Consider the following 27,661-nt stretch of genomic DNA (forward strand, 5'->3'; position numbering starts at 1 on the left):
GAACAAGAACCCGAATGAGCAGGTTCTTCTCGGAAGTGGAGGACAAATATGAATAGGGCCAGGGAGACCCGGCCAACCACACTCATATTCTGGGCATGCCCCAGACTTGTTGGGTACTGGACTGCCTTTGAAGCAATGTCTAATGTTTTGGGGGTGAGAGTGAAGCCAAGCCTGAAAGTGGCAGTCTTCGGGGTATCAGACCAGCCAGAACTATTTATGGGGAAGGGGGCTAACGCCCTTGCCTTTGCTTCCTTGATCGCCCACCGAAGAATCCTGCTCGGCTGGCGAGCAGCAGCACCACCCAAAGCTGCAGGCTGGCTGGCAGACCTGTTGGAATATCTACACCTGGAGAATCAAATTTTCTATCCAAGGGTCAAGAGGGTCACACTTCTACAAAGTGTGGAGGCTATTCACCAACTTGTTCCACGACTTGTTTGAAGCCAATAGAGTGAGGGGAGGGGCCAACAAGACACCAGTGAACAGCAAGAGGGAGGGAGAGGTTTGTTATTTTGTTATTTTTTTTGTTATTTTGAAATATTTACAAACGGTGATTGTCATGTATTTATATACGTATAGTTCTCCCCACACCCGATTGAACCTCCGGATTGCAGGGAGAGAGGGGGTTGGGAACAGCCTGAATAGACAACGGGGAGGGCCAAGAGCAAAGTCAAAAAGACAGCGCCCTCTGGCAGGGCCGAAGGGCCCCAAGTCAAAATGGGGGCTGGCCAAGGCCGAATGGTCCGGTATGGGGAAGGGCATCAGCCCCCCCCCCCCCCCCCCCCCCCACCCCCCCGGGAAGAAAAGTCCATACTAACCGGCAGACCAACCGAGTCAGCTATGGGACATGGAGCCCGGCCGGGGTGGGCCCAAGCAAATAAAATGAAATAGAACAAGACCCCAAAAGAACACCTAAAACATTTAGGGGGGGGGATGGTGGGGGGAGAATTGGCAGAAGGTCCAATCGGGTGTGGGGAGAACTATACGTATATAAATACATGACAATCACTGTTTGTAAATATTTCAAAATAACAAAAAAAAGGAGGTGGGTGGGGGCTTATTTCCTATATTGAGCTTTTGTAAATGGGACCTGATCCACACAGATTTGTTTACTTTGTATTGTATAAAATGAAAAACTTTAATTAAAAGCAAATCGATCTACTTAAATTTACTCAATGTCTCCGCATCCATCTCACTTTGGGGTAGTGAATTCCACAGATTCAGGACCCTTTGAGAGAAGTAATTTCTCCTCTGTTTTAAATCTGCTACACTACCCTAAAACTATGACCTCTTGTTCTCGGTTATCCCACAAGAGGAAACATTTGCTCTACTTTGTCAATACTTTTCAATCTTTTATACCTCAAGTAGATCTCTCATTCTTCCAACCTTGAGAGAGTATAAACCTAAACTGCTCAATCTCTCTTCATAAGGAGGGCTTCTACAAAGTGTGAAGGCCATTCGCCAACTTGTTCCAGGACTTGTCTGAAGAAATTCCTCCTCTGTTTTGAAGGATCGTCCCTTTAGTCTGAGATTGTGTCCTCTGGTTCTAGTTTTTCCTACAAATGGAAATATCCTCGCCACGTCCACTATCCAGGCCTCGCAATATCCTGAAAGTTTCAATAAGGTCCCCCTCATCCTTCTAAACTCCAACTAGTACAGACCCCAAGTGCTCAACCGTTCCTCAGACAACAAGCTCTTCATTCCAAGGATCATTCTTGTGAACCTCCTCTGGACCCTTTCTAAGGCCAGCACATCTTTCCTTTGAGACGGGGCCCAAAACTGTTCACAATACTCCAAATGGGGTCTGACCACAGCCTCAGAAGTACATCCCTGGTCTTGTATTCTGCCCTTCTCGACATGAATTCTAACATTGCATTTGCCTTGCTAACTGCCGACTGAACCTGCACGTTAACCTTAAGAGAATATTGAACAAGGACTCCGAACTCCTTTGTGCTTCTGATTTCCTAAGCATTTCCCCATTGAGGAAATAGTCTAAGCCTCCATTCCTCCTTCCAAAGTGCATAACCTTTCACTTTTCCACATTGTATTCCATCTGCCATTGCCCACTTTCCTAGCCTGTCCAAGTACTTTCCTAGCTTGTCCAAGTCCTTCAGCAGCCCACCTGCTTCCTCAATACTACCTGTCCCTTTACAGATGTTTATTATCTGCAAACGTAGCAACAGTGCCTTCAGTTCCTTCTTCCAGATCATTAATGTATATTGGGAAAAGTTTTGCTCCTACCACAGACCCCTGAGGCACACCACTAGGATGTGCACGGGTATGGACAGCATGGTAGCACAGTGGGTAGCACTGTTGTTTCACAGCTCCAGGGACCCAGGTTTGATTCCCGGCTTGGGTCACTGTCTGTGTGGATTCTGCATGTTCTCCCTGTGTCTGCGTGGGTTTCCTCCGGGTGCTCCGATTTCCTCCCACAAGTCCCCCAAAAAGACGTGCTGTTAGGTCATTTGGACATTCTGAATTCTCCCTCTGTGTACCCGAACAGGCATCAGAATGTGGCGACTAGGGGCCTTTCATAGTAACTTCATTGCAGTGTTAATGTAAGGCTACTTGTGACAATAAAGATTATTATTATTATTAGTCACCTACTGTCATCCTGAGAAAGACCCCTTTGTTCCCATTCTCTGCCTTCTGCCAGTCAGCCAATGCTCTATCCATGCCAGGATCTTACCCTTTGAACCATGGGCTCTTATTTAACAGTCTCCTATGCGGCACCTTGTCAAAGGCCTTCTGGAAATCTAAATAAATCACATCCACTGGTTCTCCTTTGTCTTAAGTTCCTTGTCACCTGCTCAAAGAACTCTTAACAGATTTGTCAGACATGACCTCCTCTTGACGAAGCCGTGCTGACTCAGTCATATTTTCTCATGCACTTCCAAGTACTCCGCGATCTCATCTTTAATAATGGACTCTAAAATCTTACCAATGACCGAAGTCAGGCTAACCGGCCTATAATTTCTTCTCTTCTGCCTCCCTCCCTTCATGGACAGCGGTGTTACTTGCTACAATGATTCCTGAAAGATCACCATCAATGCCTCCACAATCTCGTCAGCTATCTCTTTTAGAACCCTGGGGTATAGTCCATCCGGTCCAGGAGATTTATCCACCTTCAGACCTTTCAGTTTCCCCAGAACCTTCTCCTTAATGATGACCACTGCACTCACCTCTGCCCCTTGATTCACCTGGAGCTCTGGAATCCCACTGGTGTCTTCCACCGTGAACAAAGAACAAAGAAAAGTTACAGCACAGGAACAGGCCCTTCGGCCCTCGAAGCCTGCGCCGATCCAGATCCTCTATCTAAAACTATTGCCTATTTTCTAAGGATCTGTATCCCTCTGCTCCCTACCCATTCATGTATCTGTCTAGATACATCTTAAATGACGTTATCATGCCCGCCTCTACCACCTCCGCCGGCAATGCGTTCCAGGCACCCACCACCCTATGCGTAAAGATCTTTCCACGCATATCTCCCTTAAACTTTTCCCCTCACCTTGAACTCGTGACCCCTAGTAATTGAGTCCCCCACTCTGGGGGGGAAAAAACTTCTTGCTATCCACCCTGCCTATACCTCTCATGATTTTGTAGACCTCAATGAGGTTCCCCCTCAACCTCCGTCTTTCTAATGAAAATAATCCTAATCTACTCACCCTCTCTTCATAGCTAGCGCCCTCCATACCAGGCAACATCCTGGTGAACCTCCTCTGCACTTCTCCAAAGCATCCACATCCTTTTGGTAATGTGGCGACCAGAACTGTTCGCAGTATTCCAAATGTGGCCGAACCAAAGTCTTATACAACTAGAACATAGAACGATACAGCGCAGTACAGGCCCTTCGGCCCACGATGTTGCACCGAAACAAAAGCCATCTAACCTACACTATGCCATTATCATCCATATGCTTATCCAATAAACTTTTAAATGCCCTCAATGTTGGTGAGTTCACTACTGTTGCAGGTAGGGCATTCCACGGCCTCACCACTCTTTGCGTAAAGAACTGTAACATGTCCTGCCAACTGTACTCCATACCCCTTCCGATGATGGAAAGCATGCCATATGCCTTCTTGACCACTCTTATCGACCTGCGCAGCCACCTTCAGGGTACAATGGACCTGAACACCCAGATCTCTCTGTACATCAATTTTCCCCAGGGATTTTTCATTTACCGTATAGTTCGCTCTTGAATTGGATCTTCCAAAATGCATCACCTCGCATTTGCCCGGATTGAACTCCATCTGCCATTTCTCCGCCCAACTCTCCAATCTATCTATATTCTGTATTCTCTGACAGTCCCCTACTCCACCAATCTTAGTGTCATCTGCAGACTTGCTAATCAGACCACCTATACCTTCCTCCAGATCATTTATGTATATCACAAACAACAGTGGTCCCAGCACGGATCCCTGTGGAACACCACTGGTCACAGTTCTCCATTTTGAGAAACTCCCTTCCATTACTACTCTGTCTCCTGTTGCCCAGCCAGTTCTTTATCCATCTAGCTAGTACACCCTGGACCACATGAGACTTAACTTTCTCCATCAGCCTACCATGGGGAACTTTATCAAATGCCTTACTGAAGTCCATGTATATGTTGATGAGCCTTTCCCTCATCAATCAACTTTGTCACTTCCTCAAAGAATTCTATTAAGTTGGTAAGACATGACCTTCACTGCACAATACCATGTTGCCTATCACTGATAAGCCGATTTTCTTCCAAATGGGAATAGATCCTATCCCTCAGTATCTTTTCCAGCAGCTTCTCTATCACTGGCGTCAGGCTCACAGGTCTATAATTACCTGGATTATCCCCGCTACCCTTCTTAAACAAGGGGACAACATGAGCAATTCTCCAGTCCTCCGGTGCCTCACCCGTGTTCAAGGATGCTGCAAAGATATCTGTTAATGCCCCAGCTTTTTTCTCTCTCACTTCCCTCAGAAACCTGGGATAGATCCCATCCGGACCTGGGGACTTGTCCACCTTAATGCCTTTTCGAATACCCAACACATCCTCCTTATGCCGACTTGACCTAGAATAATCAAACATCTATCCCTAACCTCAACATCCGTCATGTCTCCTCGGTGAATACCGATTCAAAGTACTCGTTAAGAACCTCACCCATTTTCTCTTGACTCCACACATAACTTTCCTCCTTTGTCCTTGAGTGGGCCAATCCTTTCTCTAGTTACCCTCTTGCTCCTTATATATGAATAAAAGGCTTTGGGATTTTCCTTAACCCTGTTCGCGAAAGATATTTCGTGACCCCTTTTCGCCCTCTTGATTCCTCGTTTCAGATTGGTCCTACATTCCCAATATTCTTCCAAAGTTTCGTCTGTCTTCAGTCACATAGACCTTATGTATGCTACCTTTTTCCTCTTAGCTAGTCTCACAATTTCACCTATCATCCATGGTTCTCTAATCTTGCCTTTTCTATCCCTCATTTTCACAGGGACATGTCAGTCCTGCACTCTAATCAACCTCTCTTTAAAAGCCTCCCACATATCAAATGTGGAATTACCTTCAAACAGCTGCTCCCAATCCACATTCCCCAGCTCCTGCCGAATTTTGGTATAGTTGGCCTTCCCCCAATTTAGCACTGTTCCTTTAGGACCACTCTCATCTTTGTCCATGGGTATTCTAAAACTTACGGAATTGTGATCACTATTCCCAAAGTAATCCCAACTGAAACTAACCACCTGGCCGGGCTCATTCCCCAACACCAGGTCCAATATGGCCCCTTCCCGAGTTGGACTATTTACATACTGCTCTAGAAAACCCTCCTGGATGCTCATGACAAATTCTGCTCCATGTAGACCTCTGACACTAAGTGTATCCCAGTCAATGTTGGGAAAATTAAAATTCCTATCACCACCACCCAGTTGCTCCTACATCTTTCCATAATCTGTTTACATATTTGTACCTCTATCTCGTGCTCGCTGTTGGGAGGTCTGGAGTACAGCCCCAGCATTGTTACCGCACCCTTCCTATTTCTGAACTCTGCCCATATTGCCTCACTGCTCGAGTCCTCCATTGTGCCCTCCTTCAGCACAACTGTGATATCCTCTCTGACCAGTAATGAACTCCTCCACCCCTTTTACCTCCCTCTCTATCCTGCCTGAAGCATCGATATCCTGGGATATTTAGTTGCCAATCATGCCCTTCCCTCAACCAAGTCTCAGTAATAGCAATAACATCATACTCCCAGGTACTAATCCAAGCCCTAAGTTCATCTGCCTTACCTACTACACTTCTTGCATTAAAATAAATGCACCTCAGACCACCAGTCCCTTTGCGTTCATCATCTGCTCCCTGCCTACTCTTCCCCTTAGTCACGCTGCATTCATGATCTAGTTCCTTACAAGCTTTAGTTACTACCTCCTTACTGTCCACTAACCTCTTCAATTGGTTCGCATCCCCCTGCCACATTAGTTTAAACCCTCCCCAACAGCGTTATCAAAAGCATCCCCAAGGACATTCGTTCCAGTCCGGCCCAGTGTAGACCGTCCAATTTGTAGTAGTCCCACCTCCCCCAGAACCGGTCCCAATGTCCCAAAAATCTGAACCCCTCCCTCCTGCACCATCTCTCAAGCCATGCATTCATCCCGCCTAATCTTTCATTTCTATTCTGACTGCCACGTGGCACTGGTAGCAATCCTGAGATTACTATCTCTGAGGTCCGACTTTTTAACTTGGCTCTTAACTCCCTAAATTCTGCTTGTAGGACCTCAGCGTGTTTTTTTAACCTATATCATTGATGCCTATATGCACCACGGCAACTGGCTGTTCACCAGAATGTTCTGCAGCCGATCTGAGACATCCCTGACCCGTGCACCTGGGAGGCAACATACCATTCGGGAGTCTCGTTTTTGACCACAGAACCGCCTATCTACTCCCCTTACAATTGAATCCCCTATGACTATAGACCTTCCACTCTTTTTCCCGCCCTTCAGTACAGCAGAGCCAGCCACGGTACCATGAACCTGGCTACTGCTGCCTTCCCCTGGTGAGCCATCTCCCCCAACAGTATCCAAAACGGTATACCTCTTTTGGAGGGAGATGACCGCAGGGGTCACCTGCACTGCCTTCCTGCTTTTTCTCTGCCTTTTGGTCACCCATTCCCTTTCTCCCTCAGCAATCCTAATCTGTGGTGTGACCAATTCGCTAAACGTGCTATCCACGACCTCAGCATCGCGGATGCTCCAAAGTGAGTTCATCCGCAGCTCCAGCGCCGTCATGCAGTCTAACAGTGGCTGCAGCTGGACACACTTCCCGCACGTGAAGGGGCCAGGGACATCAGCCACGTCCCTGAGCTCCCACATTGAGCAAGAGGAGCATAACACGGGTCTGAGATCTGCCATTTTTAATCTTAAGCTTAACTTAGTCCAACTATAATATCAAATAATGGATAAATGAAAAAGGAAAAAAAAAAGAAAAATTGTTACCAATCACACGATTTAAAAAAAAAATAGAAATAGAAAAACCTTACCTTATCAACACACCTCAGGGAAAAGAAAAACTACTTACCGGTCTCCAGCCAATCGCTTACCTGCTGGTTGTGACATCACGGTTCAATTTCATTCTACTTCTACCTGCCCTCGAGTCTCCCTCTTGATCTTTACTTGGCTGGGATCAGGTGCTCCGAAAGCTTGTGTTTGAAACAAACCTGTTGGACTTTAACCTCGTGTTGTAAGACTTCTTACTGTGCTCATCCCAGTCCAACGCGGCGGCATCTCCACATGTTTTTTTTTGGTTAGAGGAGGAGGTAGGGAAGGAAACACTGAAGAAGTGTTTGGGGTTTAACTATCACTTGACAACAGCTCCTCCACAAACCACCTTCTGGATACAGTGACCGCAATGCACTGATGCAAATTTTCCCCACAACAGCCAATCAGCGACTCTGCTCTGCTGCCCTCTGCTGGATGCTTGCCTTCACTTGAACACGGAGGGTGTCTTGCTTTGTTACACCTGCCGGATACAGTGACCGCAATGCACTGATGAAAATTTTCCCCACAACAGCCAATCAGCGGCTCCGCTCTGCTGCCCTCTGCTGAAAAACCGGTGCCGGACGGCGGGTGGTCGGAGAAGCCTGCCCCATAACTTTAATTTTCATCCTATGGCTAGTGTATGAATAGCTGCAGAGTTTTAACTCAAAACCTAAGGAAAGTTAATGATCAATTAGCTGACTATCATTATGATTTGACTCTTGCACTAAATTTGAGTAGTGCCATTGGTATTTTGGTTCCCCTCTGTTTTGGAAGTATGTTAAAATATGTTGTACCTTTTTAACTTGCTCTAAGATTTGACTGAAGTATGGCTAATAAAGGACGAAGAAATTCTGTTAAAAACCAGAAAGAGAAAGCAACCTATGATTCACTTTACGAATTCAATGAAGACAATGCAAAACCATTGGGGAGCAGCTATGAGAATGAACAGCTAGGTAAAACATAGTTAAGTTACTTAAAAATTGCTGTTTTAATTACATCTATGCTTCATTTTGCTAGACCATTCGGTCCATTGAGTCTGCTTCGCCATTCGATCATGGCTCATATGTTTCTCATCCCCATTTCCTGTCTTCTCCCTGTAACCCCTGATACACTTATTAATCAAGAACCTATATATCTCTGTCTTAAAGACACTCTGACTTGGCCTCCAAAGCCTTCTGCGACAATGAGTTTCACAGAGTTACCACCCTCTGGCTGAAGAAATTCCACCTCAACTCAGTTTTAGAGGAATGTCCCTTCAGTCTGAGGCTGTGCCCTCGGGTTCTGGTCTCTCCTACTAGTAGAAACATCTTCTCCACGCCCACTTTATCTAGGCCTCTCGGTATTCTCTAAGTTTCAAAGAATTCCCCCCTCATCCTTCTGAACTCCATCGAGTGCAGACCCAGAGTCCTCAACCACTCTTCATATGACAAGTCTTTCATTCCCAGGATCATTTTTGTGAACCTCCTCTGGGCCCCCTCCAAGGCCAGCACATAGATACGGGGCTAAAAGCTGTTCACAACATAAGTTCAAGGTGCGAGGGGCAAAGTTTAGAGATGTGCAAGGGTAGTTGTTTTATACAGAGTATTGTGGGTGCCTGGAACTCGCTGCCAGAGGAGATGGTGGAAGCAGGTACGATAGTGACGTTTGAGGGGCGTTTTGACAAATACATGAATAGAGGGATACAGACCCAGGAAGTATAGAAAGTTTTAGGTTAGAGGAACAGCATCATCGTTGCAGGCTTGGAGAGCCAAAGGGCCTGTTCCTGTGCTGTACTTTTCTTTGTTCAGTGGACATGATCTATTTGGATTTCCAGAAGACCTTTGACAAGGTGCCTTTCACACTGACGGTGGTGAGCATCTGGAACGGGCTGCCAGAGGCAGTGGTAGAGGTGGGTACAATTTTCCCTTAAAAAAAAAACAGACAGTTACATGGGCAGGATGGGTGTTGGGGGATATGGGCCAAATGCGGGACTAGCTTAGTGATAGAAACTGGGTGGCATGGACAAGCTGGGCCGAAGGGCCTGTTGGCATGCTGTAAACATCTATGACTATGAGGTGCCATACAGGAGACCGCTAAATAAGATAAGAGTCCATGGATAAGGGGCAAGGAACTGGCACGGATCGAGGATTGGCTGAATGACAGAAGGCAGAGAGTGGGGATAAAGGTTTTTTTTTCAGGATAGCATCCGGTGACTAGTGGTTTTCCGCAGGGGTCAGTGTTGGGACCACAAATATTTCCGATATACATTAACGATCTGGAAGAAGGAACTGAGGACAATGTTGCTAAGTTTACAGATTATACAAAGGTATGTAGAGGGTCAGTTAGTGTTGAGGAAGCATAGAGGTTGCAGATCGACTTGGACAGGCTAGGAGAGTGGACAAAGAAGTGGCAGATGGAATACAATGTGGAGAAGTGTGAGCTTATGGACTTTGATTGGAAAAATAGAGGCATAGACTTTTCTAAATGGGGAAAGGCTTTGGGAATATGAAGCACAAAAGGACTTTTGAGTCTTAGCTCAGGATTCTCTTAAGTTTAACATGCAGGTTCAGTTGGCAGTTATTAAGGCAAATGCAATGTTAGCATTAATTTAGAGAGGGCTAGAATACAAGACCAGGGATGTACTGCTGAGGCTGTACAAGGTTCTGGTCAGACCCCATGTGGGAAAAACCTGTGTACCCACTCTGCCCATAAGACCATAAGAATAGGAGTAGAATTAGGCCACTCGGCATATCGAGTCTGCTCCGCCTTCAATCATGGCTGATATTTTTCTCACCCCATTCTCCTACCTTCTCCCCATAACCCATGATCCCCTTATTGATCAAGAACCTATCTATCTCTGTCTTAAAGACACTCAGTGGTTTGGCTTCCACAGCCTTCTACGGCAAAGAGTTCCACAGATTCACCACCCTCTGGCTGAAGAAATTCCTTCTCATCTCTGTTTTAAAGGATTGTCCCTATAGTCTAAGATTGTGTCTTCTGGTTCTAGTTTTTCCTAGTGGAAACATCCTCTCCACGTCCACTCTATCCAAGCCTCGCAGTATCCTGTAAGTTTCAATAAGATCCCCCCCCTCATCCTTCTAAACTCCAATGAGTACAGACCCAGAGTCCTCAACCGTTCTTCATACGACAAGCTCTTCATTCCAGGGATCATTCTTGTGAACCTCCTCTGGACCCTTTCCAAGGCCAGCACATCCTTCCTTAGATACAGGGCCCAAAACTGCGCACAATAGTCCAAATGGGGTCTGACCAGAACCTAATATAGCCTCAGAAGTACATTCCTGGTCTTGTATTCTAGCCCTCTTGACATGAATGTTAACATTGCATTTGCCTTCCTAACTGCTGACTGAACCTGCACGTTAACATTAAGAGAATCGTGCTCCTAAGTCCCTTTGTGCTTCTGATTTCCTAAGCATCTCCCCATTTAGAAAATAGTCTATACCTCCATTTCTCCTTCCAAAGTGCATAACCTCACACTTTTCCACATTGTATTCCATCTGCCACTTCTTTGCCCACTTTCCTAGCCTGTCCAAGTCCTTCTGCAGCCCACCTGCTTCACAATACTACCTGTTCCTTTACAGATCTTTTTACCATCTGCAAAATTAGCAACAGTCCCTTCAGTTCCTTCTTCCAGATCATTAATGTATATTGTGAAACGTTGTGGTCCCAGCACCGACCCCTGAGGCACACCATTAGTCACCGACTGCCATCCTGAAAAATACCCCTTTTTCCCCACTCTGCCTTCTTCCAGTGAGTCGATGCTCTATCCATGCCAGGATCTTACCCTTAACACCATGGGCTATAACCTATTTAACAGTCTCATCTGCGGCACCTTGTCAAAGGCCTCCTGGAAATCTAAATAAATCATGTCCACTGGTTCTCCTTTGTCTAAGTTCCTTGTTATTTCCTCAAGGAACTCTAACAGATTTATCAGACATGACCTCCCCTTGACGAAGCCGTGCTGACTCAGTCCTATTTTATCATGCACTTCCAAGTACTCCACTATCTCATCTTAATTGACTCTAAAATCTTAGCAATGACCTAAGTCAGATTAACCGGCCTATACTTTCCCGTCTTCTGCCTCCCTCCCTTCTTAAACAGCGGTCCTCTGGGACCCTTCCTGCCTCCAGTAATTCCTGAAAGATCACCAGCAATGCCTCCACAATCTCCTCAGCTATCTCTTTTAGAACCCTGGGGTGTAGTCCATCCGGTCCAGGTGATTTATCTACCTTCAGACCTTTCAGTTTCCCCAGAACATTCGCCTTAGCGATGGTCACTGCACTCACCTCTGCCCCCTGATTCTCCTGGAGCTCTGGCATCCCACTGGTGTCTGGTGTTACTGGTGAAGACCGATGTAAAGTAATTATTCAGTTCCTCTGCCATTTTTATGTTTCCTTTTATTACTTCGCCAGCCACATTTTCCAGTGGTCCAATGTCTATTTTTGCCTCTCACCGTTTAAATATTGAAAAAAAACCTCTTCCTATCTTCCTTTATATTACTAGCTAGCTTGCATTCTTAATTCATCTTCTCCCTGCTTACTGCTTTTGTTGTTGTCCTCCGCTCGCTTTTAAAGGCTTCCCAATCCTCTGGCTTCCCACAAATTCTCGCCACTTTGTACGCTTTTTCTTTTGCTTTTATGTTGTCCTTGACTTCCCTCGTCAACCATGGATGCCTCGTCCTCCACTTAGCATGTTTCCTCCTCCTTGGGATGAATTTCTGTTGTGCCTCCCGAATAACCCCCCAAAACCCCTGCAATTGCTGTTCCACTGTCTTCCCTGCTAGGCTCCTTTTCCAATCAACTCTGGCCAGCTTCTCCCTCATGTCTTTGTAGTTACCCTTATTTAATTGTAATACCGTTACATCTGATTCCAGCTTCTCCCTCTCAAACTGCAGGATAAATTCTATCATGTTGTGGTCACTGCTCCCTAAGGGTTCCTTCACCTTAAGTTCCCTAATCTCTGCCTCATTACACATCACCAAATCCAGAATTGCCTGTTCCCTAGTCGGCTCTGTCACATGCTGCTCCAAAAAAACATCTCTTAGACATTCCACAAATTCCTTTTCTTGGGATCCACGACCAACCTGATTTTCCCAGTCCACCTGTATATTGAAGTCCCACATGATTATTGTAATGCCTTTTTTACATGCCTTTTCTATCTCCTGATTTATTTTCTGCCCAACATCCTGACACTGCTAGGGGCCTGTACATAACTCCCATCAGGGCCTTTTTACTTTTGCGATTCCTCAACTTTACCCACAGAGATTCTATGTCTTCTGATCCTATATCGCTCCTTGCTATCGATTTAGCTTCATTCCTTACTAACAATGCAACACCTCCCCCTTTGCCCATCTGCCTGTCCTTTTGATAGGACACATATCCTTGGATATTTAGGTCCCAGCCCTGATCCCCTTGCAGCCACGTCTCTGTGTTGCCCACAACATTGTACTGGCCAATTTCAATGTGCGCAACAAGCTCATTTACCTTGTTCCGCATACTGCACGCATTTAGGTACGGCACCCACAATCCTACATTGACCACCTCCTTTTCACACTTGTCACCTTTTTTGCGCTGCTTGAGGGTGATGTTGTTCTCTTATTTTCGTTCTCTATTTCCCCTTAGTTATTACACCTTCTAAGCTCACATTTTGGTTCCCACCCCTTGCCATATAAATTTAAATCCTCCCGAGTGATTCTAGCAAACCTCCCAGCCAGGATATCGGTGCCCTCCAGTTTAGATGGAACCCGTTCTTCTTGTACAGCTTCCACCTTCCCCGGAAGAGATCCCAATGGTTCAGAAATCTGAAACCCTCCCTCCTACATCACCAGTTTAGCCACGTGTTTAGCTGCACTATCCTCCTATTTCTAGCCTCACTGGCATGTGGCACAGGGAGTAATCCTGAGATTACAACCCCAGAGGTCCTGCTTTTTAGCTTATTGCCTAACTCCCTGAACTCCTTCTTCTGCAGGACCTCATCACTCTTCCTGCCTGTGTCGTTTGTACCTATGTGTACTACGACCTCTGGCTGTTCACCCACCCCTTCAGGATGTCTCGTGTTCGTTCAGAGATATCATTGACCCTGGCATCAGGGAGGCAAGCTACCATCCTGGAGTCTCTTTCACGTCCACAGAAGCGTCTATCTGCTCCTTACTATAGAGTCTCCTATAACTATCGCTCTATTGCACTTTGCCCTCCCTTGCTGAGCAACAGAGTCAGTTGTGGTGCCACTGTTCTGGCTGCTGTTGTTTTCCCCTGTCCATGCCCCTCCTAATTTTGTAGACTTCTATTAGGCCGCCCCTCAACCTCTCCCGTTCCAGTGAGAACAAACCGAGTTCATCCAACTTCTCATAGCTAATGCCCTCCATACCAGGCAACATCCTGGTAAACCTCTTCTGTACGCTCTCCAAAGCTTCCACATCCTTCTGGTAGTGTGGCAACCAGAATTGAGCACTATATTCCAAGTGTGGTCTAACTAAGGTTATATACAGCTGCAGAATGACTTGCCAATTTTTATACTCAATACCCCAGCCGATTAAGGCAAGTATGCCATATGCCTTCTTGACTACCTTCTGCACCTGCATTGCCACTTTCAGTAACCTTTGGACCTGTACACCCAGATCCCTTTGCCTGTCAATACTCTAAAGGGTTCTGCCATTTGCTATATATTTCTCACCTGTATTAGACATTCCAAAATGCATTGGTTCACATTTGTCCGGATTAAACGCCGTCTGCCATGTCTCTGCCCAAGTCTCCAACCCATTTATATCCTGCTGTATCCTCTGACAGTCCTCATCACAATCCAAACTCCACCAACCTTTGTGTCGTCCGCAAATTTACAAGTCGGACCAGTTACATTTTCCTCCCAATCATATATATACTACAAACAGCAACGGTCCCAGTACTGATCCCTGCGGAACACCACTAGTCACGGCACTCCACTCAGTAAAGCACCCTTCTGCTGCTACCCTCCGTCTTCTATGACCGTCCATCTTGCCAGCTCACCTCTGATCCTGTGTGACTTCACCTTCTGTATCAGTCTGCCATGAGGGACCTTGTCAAAGGTCTTATTGAAGTCCATGTAGACAACACCCACTGCCCTACCTTCATCAATCATCTTCGTCACTTCCTTGAAAAACTCGATCAAGTTAGTGAGACACAACCTCCCCTTCACAAAACCACGCTGCTTCTCTCTAACACAGTCTACTTGCTTTCAAACGGGAGTAAAATCCTGCCTTGAAGAATCATCTCCAATAATTTCCCTACCACTTCACCGTCCTGTAATTTCCTGGATTATCCTTGCTACCCTTCTTAAACAAATGAACAACATTAGCTATTCTCCAGCCCTCTGAGACCTCACTTGTAGCCAGTGAGGATACAAAGATTTCTGTCAAGCAATTTCCTCCCTTACCTCCCTCAGTATTCTAATCCCATCAGGCCCTGGGGACTTATTTACCATAATGTTTTTTAAGACTCCCAACACCTTTTTGATCTCCGTGTGACCCAGAGTATCAACATGCCCTTCTCCAGACGCATCATCCACCAAGTTCTTCTCTTTCGTGAATACTGATGCAAAGCACTAATTTAGTACCTAGCCCATTTCCTCTGGCTCCACGCATAGATTCCCTCCCCTGTCCTTGAATGCAGTACGAAGTCTTACAACACCAGGTTAAAGTCCAACAGGTTTGTTTCGATGTCACTAGCTTTCGGAGCGCTGCTCCTTCCTCAGGTAAATGAAGAGGTATGTTCCAGAAACACATATATAGACAAATTCAAAGATGCCAAACAATGCTTGGAATGTGACCATTAGCAGGTGATTAAATCTTTACAGATCCAGAGATGGGGTAACCCCAGGTTAAAGAGGTGTGAATTACATCAAGCCAGGACAGTTGGTAGGATTTCGCAGGCCAGATGGTGGGGGATGAATGTAATGTGACATGAATCCCAGGTCCCGGTTGAGGCCGCACTCATGCGCGCGGAACTTGGCTATAAGTTTCTGCTCGGCGATTCTGCGTTGTTGCGCGTCCTGAAGGCCGCCTTGGAGAACGCTTACCCGGAGATCAGAGGCTGAATGCCCTTGACTGCTGAAGTGTTCTCCGACTGGAAGGGAACATTCCTGCCTGGTGATTGTTGCGCGATGTCCGTTCATTCGTTGTCGCAGCGTCTGCAGGGTCTCGCCAATGTACCACGCTTCGGGACATCCTTTCCTGCAGCGAATGAGGTAGACAACGTTGGCTGAGTCGCACGAGTACGTACCGCGTACCTGGTGGGTGGTGTTCTCACGTGTAATAGTGGTATCCATGTCAATGATCAGGCACGTCTTGCAGAGATTGCCATGGCAGGGTTGTGTGGTGTCGTGGTCACTGTTCTGAAGACTGGGTAGTTTGCTGCAAACAATGGTTCGTTTGAGGTTGCGCGGTTGTTTGAAGGCAAGTAGTGGGGGTGTGGGGATGACCTTGGCAAGATGTTCATCGTCATCAATGACGTGTTGAAGGCTTTGAAGAAGATGACGTAGTTTCTCCGCTCCGGGGAAGTACTGGACGACGAAGGGTATTCTGTCGGTTGTGTCCCATGTTTGTCTTCTGAGGAGGTCGGTGCGGTTTTTCGCTGTGGCGCGTTGGAACTGTCGATCGATGAGTCGAGTGCCATATCCCGTTCGTACGAGGGCATCTTTCAACGTCTGTAGATGTCTGTTACGCCCCTCCTCGTCTGAGCAGATCCTGTGTATACGGAGCGCTTGTCCATAGGGGATGGCTTCTTTAATGTGTTTAGGGTGGAAGCTGGAGAAGTGGAGCATCATGAGGTTATCCGTGGGTTTGCGGTAAAGCAAAGTGCTGAGGTGACCATCCTTGATGGAGACGAGTGTGTCCAAGAATGCAACTGATTTTGGAGAGTAGTCCATGGTGAGTCTGATGGTTGGATGGAACTTATTAATGTCATCGTGTAGTCGTTTCAGTGATTCTTCGCCGTGGGTCCAAAGGAAAAAAATGTCATCGATGTATCTGGTGTATAACGTCGGTTGAAGGTCCTGTGCGGTGAGTAGGTCCTGTTCAAACTTGTGCATGAAGATGTTGGCGTATTGGGGTGCGAATTTGGTCCCCATGGCTGTTCCGTGCGTCTGGATGAAGAACTTGTTGTCGAAGGTGAAGACGTTGTGATCCAGAATGAAGCGGATGAGTTGCAGAATTGCATCTGGAGATTGGCAGTTGTCGGTGTTGAGTACTGAGGCTGTTGCAGCAATGCCGTCGTCATGGGGGATGCTGGTGTAGAGTGCCGAGACGTCCATTGTGACGAGGAATGTTCCTGGTTCAACTGGTCCATGGGTGCTGAGTTTCTGTAGGAAGTCCGTCGTGTCGCGACAGAAGCTGGGCGTACCTTGTACGATGGGTTTCAAGATGCCCTCGATGTAGCCAGAGAGGTTCTCACACAAGGTCCCATTGCCTGAAACGATAGGGCGACCTGGTGTGTTGGCCTTATGTATTTTTGGGAGGCAGTAGAGATCTCCAATGCGGGGAGTACGTGGGATGAGAGCACGTAGGGTGCTCTGAAGATCTGGATCCAAGGTCTTGATCAGTCTGTTAAGTTGGCGGATGTGTTCCTTGGTCGGATCTGCGGGTAACTGTCTGTAGTGTTCTTGGTTGTTCAGTTGTCGGTATACTGACATTATTAGAAAGCCTCCCACACCAGGGGGGCGATTCTCCAATATGGAGCCCAAGTGTCCGTGCTTTCGTGAACGCCGTCACGAATGCCGTCGCGTTTCACGACGGCGCGAACCGGGCCTGGGTACGACCGATTCTGGCCCCCACAGGGGACCAGCACGGCGGTGGAGCGGTTCACGCCGCTCCAGCCTCCTTTCGCCGCGCCTACCCGCGCATGCGCGGGAGACTTCTTTAGCGCGCCGGCCCCGACTCAACATGGGGTCGGTGTTCAGGGGCCGGCCGCGCCAGAAAGTAGGCCCGGGTGGGGAGAGGCCGGCCCCATCAGAGGCCCCCCCCCGGTGAAGGAGCGCCCCTCCCCTTCCCCCACACAGGCCCCCCCCGACTGTTCCCGCAGAGTTCCCGCCGGCAGCGACCAGGGGTGAACGGTGCCGGCGGGACTCTTTCGTATTGGCGCGGCCGCTCTGCCCATCCGGGCCGGAGAATCGGCGGCCCTGCCGATTCCAGTGGCCGGCGCCGCGCCAAACGCGCCGGCGCAAATGGCGCCGCTTCTCCGCACCTCGGAGAATCGCGCGGCGGCGTCGGGCGTCATGGCACGGTTGCTGCAATTCTCCGGTCCGGCGCGGAGCTCGGAGAATCGTTCCCCCCCCTATGTTTATTTGCTCTCAAACATCCGCACCCAATCTAGATTCTTCAATTCCTGCCTAATATTTTTATAATTATTCTTCCCCAAATTTAGCACCTTCATCCTAAGACTACTCTTATCTTTATCCAACAGTACCTTAAATCTTTCTAAATTATGGTCACTGTTCCCCTACTGAAACTTCTACCACTTGGCCGGGCTCATTCCCCAATACCAGGTCCAGTGCTGCCCCGTCCCTCGTTGGACTATCTACATATTGTTTCAAGAGGCCCTCCTGGATGCTCCTGACAAACTCTACCTCATACAAGCCCCTAGCACTAAGTGAGTCCCAGTCAATATAGGCGAAGTTAAAATCACCCACCACAACAACCCTGTTCCTTTTACACCTTTCCAAAATCTGCCTACATATCTGCTCCTCTATCTCCCGCTGGCTGTTGGGAGGCCTGTAGTGAACCCCCACATTGTGACTGCACCCTTCCTATTCTTGAGCTCTACCTATATTGCCTCGCTGCATGAACCCTCTGAGGTGTCCTCCCGCAGTACAGCTGTGATATTCTCCTTAACCAGTAGTGCAACATCCCTGCCCCTTTTACATCCCCCACCCCTTTTACATCCCCTTCTATCCAAATATGGGCGGCATGGTAGCACAATGGTTAGCACAGTTGCTTCAGTAGTAAGCACAACTTAACTTCAGTAGTAGGGAAGATGCTGGAATCTATCACCAAGGAAGAAATAGCGAGGTATCTGGATGGAAATTGTCCCATTGGGCAGACGCAGCATGGGTTCATAAAGGGCAGGCCGTGCCTAACTAATTTAGTGGATTTTTTTGAGGACATTACCAGTGCGGTAGACAACGGGGAGCCAATGGATGTGGGATTTCTGGATTTCCAGAAAGCTTTTGACAAGGTGCCACACAAAAGGTTGCTGCATAAGATAAAGATGCATGGTATTAAGGGTAAAGTAGTAGCATGGATAGAGGATTGGTTAATTGGAACCCAGAAACCCAGAACCCAGAAAGCAAAGAGTGGGGATTAATGGATGTTTCTCTGGTTGGCAATCAGAAGCTAGTGGTGTCCCTCAGGGATCACTGTTGGGCCCACAATTGTTCACAATTTACATAGATGATTTGGAGTTGGGGACTAAGTGCAATGTGTCCAAGTTTGCAGACGACACTTCGATGAGTGGTAAAGCAAAAAGTGCAGAGGATACCGGACGTCTGCAGAGGGATTTGGATAGGTTAAGTGAATGGGCTAAGGTCTGGCAGATGGAATACAATGTTGACAAATGTAAGATTCTCCATTTTGGTAGGAATAACAGCAAAAGGGATTATTATTTAAATGATAAAATATTAAAACATGCTGCTGTGCAGAGAGATTTGGGTGTGCTAGTGCACTAGTCGCTAAAAGATGGTTTACAGGTGCAACAGGTGATTGAGAAGGCAAATGGAGTTTTATCCTTCATTGCTAGAGGGATGGAGTTTAAGACTAGGGAGGTTATGCTGCAATTGTATAAGGTGTTAGTGAGGCCACACCTGGGGTATTGTGTTCAGTTTTGGTCTTACTTGAGAAAGGACGTGCTGGAGGGTGTGCAGAGGAGATTCACTCGGTTAATCCCAGAGCTGAAGGGGTTGGATTACGATGAGAGGTTGAGTAGACTGGGACTGTACTCGGAATTTAGAAGGATGCGGGGTGATCTTATAGAAACATATAAAATTATGAAGGGAATAGATGGGATAAATGCGGGCAGGTTGTTTCCACTGGCGGGTGAAAGCTGAACTAGGGGGCATAGCCTCAAAATAAAGGGAAATAGATTTAGGACTGAGCTTAGGAGGAACATCGTCACCCAAAGGGTTGTGAATCTATGGAATTCCTTGCCCTGTGAAGCAGTTGAGGCTCCTTCATTAAATGTTTTTATGATAAAGATAGATAGTTTTTTACTGAATGTGCGGAGTCTGCACATTCTCCCCGTGTGTGCGTGGGTTTCCTCCGGGAGCTCCGGTTTCCTCCCACAGTCGAGAGACGATCAGGTTAGGTGGATTGGCCATGGTAAATTGCCCTTAGGGTGGGTGGGGTTTCTGGGTTCCAGGTATAGGGTGAGGTGTGGGCTTAAGAGGGTGCTCTTTCCAAGAGCCGGTGCAGACCCAATGGGCCAAATGGCCTCCTTCTGCACTGTAAATTCTATGAAACATCGAAATCCTGGAACATTTAGCTGCCAATCCTGTCCCTCCCTCAATCAAACCTCTTATGGCAACAACATATTTCCAAGTACTAATCTAAGCTCTAAATTCATCTGCCTTACCTGTTGTACTTCTCGCATTGAAACAACTTCAGACCACCGGTCCTGCTGTGTTCAGCAACATCTCCCTGCCATCTCTTCCTCTGAGTCATACTGGTTCCTCCTCAGTTATTTCACCTTCTGACCTATTGCTCTGGTTCCCACCCCCCGCCACACTGGTTTAAACCTCACGTATGACAGTAGAAAACCTTGTGGCCAGGATATTTATGCCCCTCCAGTTTTGATGCAACACGTGCTTGAATACGTCCCACCTGACCTGGAAGAGATCCCAATATTCCAGATATCTGAAACCCTCCCTCCTACACCAGCTGTTTAGCCATGTGTTTAGCTGAACTTTCCTCCTGTTCCTAGCCTCACTGGCACGTGGCAGTGGGAGTAATAAGGAAGATTACAACCCTGGAGGTCCTTTTTAAAAAAACTTTCTACCTAACGCCTTGAACTCCCGCTGCAGGACCTCGTCACTCTTCCTGCCTATGTTGTTGGTACCAATATGTGTCACAACCCATTGGCTGTTCACCCTCCCCCTTCAGAATGCCCCCTGCCTGTTCAGAGACATCCTGGAGCCTAGCTCCAGGGAAGCAACAGACCATCCTGGAGTCCCTTTCAAGTCCACAGAAGCGCCTATCTGTGTCCCTGATTATATAGAGTCCCCTATAACTATTGCTTTTCTGCGATTTGTCCCTCCCTGCTTAACAACTGAGCCAGCTGTGGTGCCACGGCCCTGGCTGCTGCTGTTTTCCCTTGATAGGCCATTCACCCAACAGTATCCAAACTGCATACTTGTTATAATAATAATCTTTATTGTCACAAGTAGGCTGACATTAACACTGCAATGAGGTTACTGTGAAAAGCCCCTAGTCGCCACATTCCAGCGCCTGTTCAGGTACACGGAGGATTCAGAATGTTCAATTCATCTAACAGCACGTCTTTCGGGACTTGTGGGAGGAAACCGGAGCACCTAGAGAAAACCCACCTAGACACAAGGAGAACGTGCAGACTCCACACAGACAGTGATCCAAGCGGGAATCGAACCTGGGCCCTGGCGCTGTGAAGCAACAGTGCTAACCCAGAGAGGGGGACAGTCACAGGGCATTCCTGCACTGACTGCCTGCCCATTCTAGTGGTCACCCATCTATCTTCCTGCACTTTGGGTATAACCACGTCTCTAAACTTCCCGTCTATGACGCTTTTCGCCACCTGCATGCTCCTACGTGAATCCAACTGCTGCTCCAACCGATCCATGCGGTCTGTGAAGAGGTGCAATTGGGTGCATTTCTTCCGGATGCAGTTGTCCGGAATGCTGGATGCTTCACGGAATTCCCACATCTCATAAATGAAGTGTTCCTCATTACTACTTCTGTCTCATTTTCCAGTGGGCCAATGTCCATTCTTAACTCTCCTTTACCCCATATATATCAAAAAAGAACACTTGCAATCTTCTTTTATACTAGTAGCGAGCTTACACTCATATTTCATCTTCTCCCTCTTACTGCTTTTTTTGCTTTTAAAGGCTTCCCAATCCTCTGGCTTCCCACTAATCCTCGCCATATTGTATGCTTTTTCTTTTGCTTTCATACTGTCCCTGACTTCCCTCAGCAGCCATGGTTGCATCATCCTCCCCTTAGCATGTTTCCTCCTCCTTAGGGTGAATTTCTGTTGTGCCTCCTGAATAACCCCCCAAAACACCTGCCATTGCTGTTCCACTGTCTTCCCTGCTAGGCTCCCCTTCCAATAAACTCTGGCCAGCTCCTCCTTCATGTAGTTACCTTTACTCAACTATAATACTGTTAAATCTGATTCCAACTTCTCCCTCTCAAACTGCAGGGTGAATTCTATCATATCATGATCACTGCCCCCTAAGGGTTCGTTCACCTGAAGTTCCATAATCAAGTATGCCTTATTACACATCACCGAATCCAGAATTGCGTGTTTCCTAGTGGACTCTGTCACAAGCTGCCCCAAAGAAACATTGTGTAGAATTCCACAAATTTCTTTTCTTGGGTTCTGCTACCAACCTGATTTTCTCAGACCACCTGCACATTAAAGCGCTTCATGATTATTGTAATATTGCCTTTCCTAGATGCCTTTTCTGTCTCCTGATTTATTTTCTACCCCACATCTTAACTACTGTTAGTGGGCCTGTACATAACTCCCATCAGGGTCTTATTTCCTGTGCAATTCCTCAACTCAACCCACACAGATTCTACACCTTCCAACCCTATATCGCTGCTTGCTATTGATTTAATTTAATTTTTTACTAACAAGGCAACCGTGCCCCCTCTGCCCACCTGCCTGTTCTTTCAATAGGACGCATATACTTGGATATTTAGATCCTAACCCTGATCCCCTTGCAACCATGTCTCTGTGATGCCCACCCACAGCATCGTACCTGCCAATTTTAATGTGCGCTACAAGCCCATTTACCTTGTTTTGTATACTGTGCGCATTTAGGTACAACATCCTCAGTCCTTCGTTGAACCCCTCCTTCTCATAGTTGTCCCCTTATCGTCTGTACTTGAAGTTATATTCCTGCTGCTTTCCATATTCTCTGTTCTATTACTTGTTCTGGAAACTTTACTAACCTCTCATAATCTGCACATCTACCTTAATGTTCTAATTTTCCAGACAACTGAGCCCACCCCCTGCCCACTATTTAGTTTAAAGCCCTATCCACAGCCCTAGTTTTACAGTTCGCCAGGACTCTGGTCCCATCATGATTCAGGTGAAGACCATCCCATTAGATGGATCTCTCCTTCCCTAGTACTGGTGCCAATGTCCCATGAACTCAAACCTATTTCTCCTATACCAACTTTTAAGCCACAAATTTACCTCTTTATTCTTATTGACCCTGTGCCAATTAGCTTGTGGCGCAGATAGTAATCCGGAGATAATTACCTTTTAGGTTCTGCTTTTTAATTTAGTCCCTAGATGCTCATATTCCCTAAGCAGAGCCTCTATCTTGTTCAACCTATGTCGTTGTACCTACGTGGACTATAACAACTGGATCTTTACTGTCCCACTCCAAGTTCCTCTGTAGCCTCGATGAGATATCCCGAACCCAAGCACCAGGTAGGCAACACAACCTTCAGGACTCTTGATCCTGGTCACGGAACAGTGTAATATTCCCCTAACTATCCTGTCACGATTATGACTACATTTCTTTTCTCTCCCACCACTTGAATGACTCCCTGTATCATTGCTGTGGTCAGTTTGCTCATCATCCCCACAGTCCCTGCTCTCATCCACACAGGGAGCAAGAATCTAGAACCTGTTAGACAAGGACTGAGGCTCCTGCAACCCTTCCTCCTAGATCCCTCTACCTACCTCACTCATAGTCACATCCTCCTATCTCTGACCACTGGCCGAATTCAAGGACTCCTTAAACACGGCGTCCAGGTAACTCTTCCCCCTCCCTGATATGCCGCAGTGTCCGAATCTCAAACTCCAACTCATCAACTCTGAGCTGAAGTTCCCCAAGCAACCAACACTTGCTGCAGATGTGTTCACTAGGAACCACAATGGGGTCCACCAGCTCCCACACCACTGCCTGGTCCTGCATCTTTTATTTTATTTTTTAAAATTTTACATTTCCAGCTGGTTATTCGTCTTCCTAATCTGTAAAATATTTCTCTTTCTACCTTTAATCTGAAAGCAATTCAGAATAGGTCATGTAAATTAAGAGTTACTACCAACCAATGAACTTACCGTTTTCCTATGATATCGCTCCTGGATTGTTGTTCAAACTCAGCTGCCCAGAGGTGTCACTCTCAGCTCCCACTCTTTTTAAATCTCTGCTCCCCCACTTCCCTAAACTCCCACTCTTAACTCCCAGCACTCAGAGAAAAATGGCACTCGGTGCAAGGGACTGAACAAACTGTTTTTATATAGCCTCAGCCTTCCCTGCTAAAGAAACCGGTCTGAACTGGTTTACTCCCTTGGCTAGTCCCACTATGGGGCCTTTTTTCCTTTAAATTTAAAGGATTTTCAAATTCCCACCAGTTGTGAAATTTTATTACAGATATACAGGGTTTTGGAGAGACCACAGCTTTGAGTACTGTGGACAGGTCTCCTTTTATGCAGTGGAGACAGTTCACGAAGGTTCAATAGATGATTCTGGGATGAAGGGATTGTATTATGAGGAAAGGTTGAGCCTATACTCCATGGGACTTTGAAAAATGAGAGGTGATGTTATTGAAACAGGATTCTGAGGGGGCTTGACAGCGTAGATACTGAGAGGATGTTTCTCCTCGTGGAGGAATCTAGAACTGGGAAGCATAGTTTCAGAATAAGGATCTCCCAGTTAAGATGTTGATGAGGAATTTTTCTCTCAGGGTGGTTTATCTTAAGGAATTTTCTACCCCAGAGAACAGTGGAGACTGGGTGGTTGAATATATTCAATCCTGAGTTAGACCGATTTTTGAGCTACAAGGGGATGAAAGGTTATGAGGGGGCAGATAGGAAAGTGGAGTTAAGGCTGCGATTAGATCAGCCATAATCTTTGAATGATGGAGCAGGCTTGAGGGACTCTCTATTTCTTACATTCCTATTTCTTATGATCATACTGACTTGCAATGAATGAGTCTGGAAATAGCCTTGGGGACAAACCTCAAACAGGCACTTCTTCCGACTATGGTATCATTGGCAGGCTGCAACAGTGTTGTCTGGCTGGTTGACATTCAACAACTAAGGCACTGGTGGAGCTGCAGCAAGGTAGTCATTATGAGAGAGTTCAGCAGGTTTATGCTCTGGAGCCACTGCCACTCTCTTGGATCATGATTGAAAGCGTGCTAGGGCAACCTGTGAATCCCTTTGAACAATGGTATCTAGAAGCAGGATAGGCCTGTACCAGTTTGAGCTTCCACTGCATTTAGACTCTTGCAAGCAGTTTGTATGTAAATGGAAACTCCAACATCAACCATTACATCATTGTGGGCTCTATGGGTGTGCTGATAGAGGTGACCACCATGTTGGAAATGATGGGCACCAAGGTCTGTGCAAAGCCCTATGCAAAGTTGATTTTGGATTCTGTTATGCTTCCCAACATTAATTGCAGACTTTACAGTGCACCAATCATTTGAGTTTGCATACTTTAATGACTAAGGAAGCCAGAGTACGAAGGAAAATAATTTATTTTATTTTCAGTAATAAGCTGCCCATGGCAGTAACTATCTACAATCACAATCCCTGTTGGGACAACCAACATGCTGGTCCCGGCTCGGTTTTAACGAGCCCCAGCTGGGTGGAGGACAGCTGGGTGTCCTCTGCCCCCTACCTGGGAGTCTCGTACTCCACAAGTCCCACGGGGAGATTGATAATGGTTTCCCGTGGACCTCCAGGGGGTTATGACATATACCCTTCATGTTATGCTCTGGTTTTGGATTTGTGCACTTTTTACTCTAGCACATTGACATCTTCATCTGACTGTCTGCAGCGGACTGTCTTCAAGCTGTGTGTATGCTGTCTTCTTTGCCCTGTCGCCACGGACCTGTACCCAGAGTTTTACCATGTGTGACCCTTCTGTCGGAACTTTACGGCCCTTTAAGGGATCTTCCAGTCCCGCCAACGGCGCACCCACGCCGCAGGGTTTCCTGGGAAACCCCGTTGACAATGGCGGGACAAGAAGATTCCACCGCCGACCAATGGCGGACTGCCTCCATGGCAGGTTGCATAGTATATCCCGCCGCCGTTTGTGCATGCTTAAAAACTTCCTCAGGCTGAGCTGTTGACTACAAGCGTAAGGTCAAGTGAAGGTGTCTCTCCATTGAGTGAAACATTGACAAGGTACTTTTCTTTATATACCGAATCAGTCACACTTTGCAAAGAAGTACGTTTGAGCGGCACTGCTGCATCACAGCTCCTGGGTCCCAGGTTCAATGCTGGCCTCGGGTGATTGTGTGGCGTTTGTACTTTCTCCCGGTGTCTGCGTGGGTGTCCTCTGGGTGCTCTGGTTTCCTCCCACAGTCCAAAGATGTGCAGATTAGGTGGATTGGACAAGCTAAATTGCCCCTTAGTTTCCAAAAGATTAGGATAGGGTGGAGGCATAGGGTGCTCTTTCCAAGGGCCTATGCAGACCTGATGGGCCAAATGGCCGCCTCCTGCACTGTAAATTCGATGATTCTATGAATTCCCAATCCACTCCGTACATAATGTCGAGCTGGCACACCTTTAGAATTTGAATTGTTTATAACCAACTGATTGAATTAAAATAGCCTTTCTTTTGACTACCATTTATAAGAACAGTGTGAATTAAGTTTTTTGGTGTCTGGGACCTTGGGCTGGATTCTCGGGTCACCCATGCCGAAATCGAGTTTGGCGATTGGCCGGCTAATCTGCGTCCCCGAACCAAATCGGGAAGCGGCGCTTTTGCGATACTCTGCCTCCTGAATACGCTGCGCCATGTATTGACGGCCTCAGGACATTGTCTGAGGCTGCCCTCGATGCTCCGCACCCGACCGGCCGAGTTCTCGACGGCGTGGGACACATGTGGTCTCACTCGTCGGGAACTCATTGTGGCGACTATCGACTCAGTCCAGCGCTGCAACAGTTGGGGGAGGGCCGATCCGCGGGCATGGGGGGAAATTATTCGGGGCTGGGGGCACGGGGGGGGGGGGGGGGGGGGGGGGGGGGGGTGGAGTTGGTGGGCAAGCCGGCCGAAGTGGGGGACTATTTTTTTAAAATAATTTTTATTAAAGGTTTTCATAAAATATCAATCACAAAATGAGAAAGAAAAAAGAACCCAACAGGGTTAAGTACAAAACACAATCTAAAAAAGCAACCCCCCTCCCTCCCCCCCCCCCCCGTACATTAATAATAAATTAACATTCACACCCCGACTTAACACAACAGGTGTATACACCCCCTCACCCTCCAGTGTAAATAACATAAACAAAAATAAAGTAAACCCCCACCCCCCCCGAGCTGCTGCTGCCATTGACCAATGTCTATCGTTCTGCCAGAAAGTCTAAGAACGGTTGCTACCGCCTAAAGAACCCTTGTACCGACCCTCTCAAGCTCGCTCTTCCCCATATTGAGCTTGTACCCCGAAAAGTCCCCGAATTCCCTAAGGATCCTCATTACCTCTGGCATTCCTCCCACTGGGTCCGCCACATACAGCAGCAGGTCGTCCGCATAAAGCGACACCGTATGCTACTCCCCACCCCGCACCAACCCCCTCCAGTTCCTCGACACTCTCAGTGCCATAGTCAGGGGTTCAATCGCCAGTGCGAAGAGCAGGTGGGACCCCTGTATCGTCCCTCAGTGCAACCAAAAGTACTCTGACCTCCTATTTGTGGCCACACTCGCCATCGGGACCTCATACAACAGCCTAACCCACCTGACAAACCCCTCTCCAAACCCGAACCTCTTCAGCACCTCCCACAGGTACCCCCACTCTACCCTATCGAAGGCTTTCTCAGCGTCCATAGGCACCACTATCTCCGCCTCCCCCTCCCTCGCCGGCATCATGACGACGTTCAAAAGCCTCCACATATTCGCGTTCAACTGTCTCCCCTTCAAAAACCCCGTCTGGTCTTCATGGATGATCTGCGGCACACAATCCTCAATCCTCGTGGCTAAGACCT

General features: G+C 47.2%; 1 protein-coding gene across 4 annotated transcripts in view; it reads left to right on the plus strand.

Moving 5' to 3' along the window:
* The window catches only part of sycp3 (synaptonemal complex protein 3), a 236,917-nt gene that overhangs the window by 24,790 nt on the left and 184,466 nt on the right, over nt 1-27,661 (plus strand). For 3 of the 4 annotated variants that reach the window (XM_072480705.1, XM_072480707.1, XM_072480706.1), the window contains exon 2: nt 8,308-8,447. The exons of the other annotated variant lie outside the window; for it this stretch is intronic. In XM_072480705.1, coding sequence (XP_072336806.1) covers nt 8,321-8,447 — 127 coding nt within the window. In that variant the 5' untranslated portion in view covers nt 8,308-8,320. The remainder of the gene's footprint in view (nt 1-8,307; nt 8,448-27,661) is intronic. 4 annotated transcript variants of the gene reach the window in all.

The sequence above is a fragment of the Scyliorhinus torazame genome, chromosome 17, assembly GCF_047496885.1.
Source record: "Scyliorhinus torazame isolate Kashiwa2021f chromosome 17, sScyTor2.1, whole genome shotgun sequence".
In the NCBI taxonomy this organism is placed as follows: Eukaryota; Metazoa; Chordata; class Chondrichthyes; order Carcharhiniformes; family Scyliorhinidae; genus Scyliorhinus; species Scyliorhinus torazame.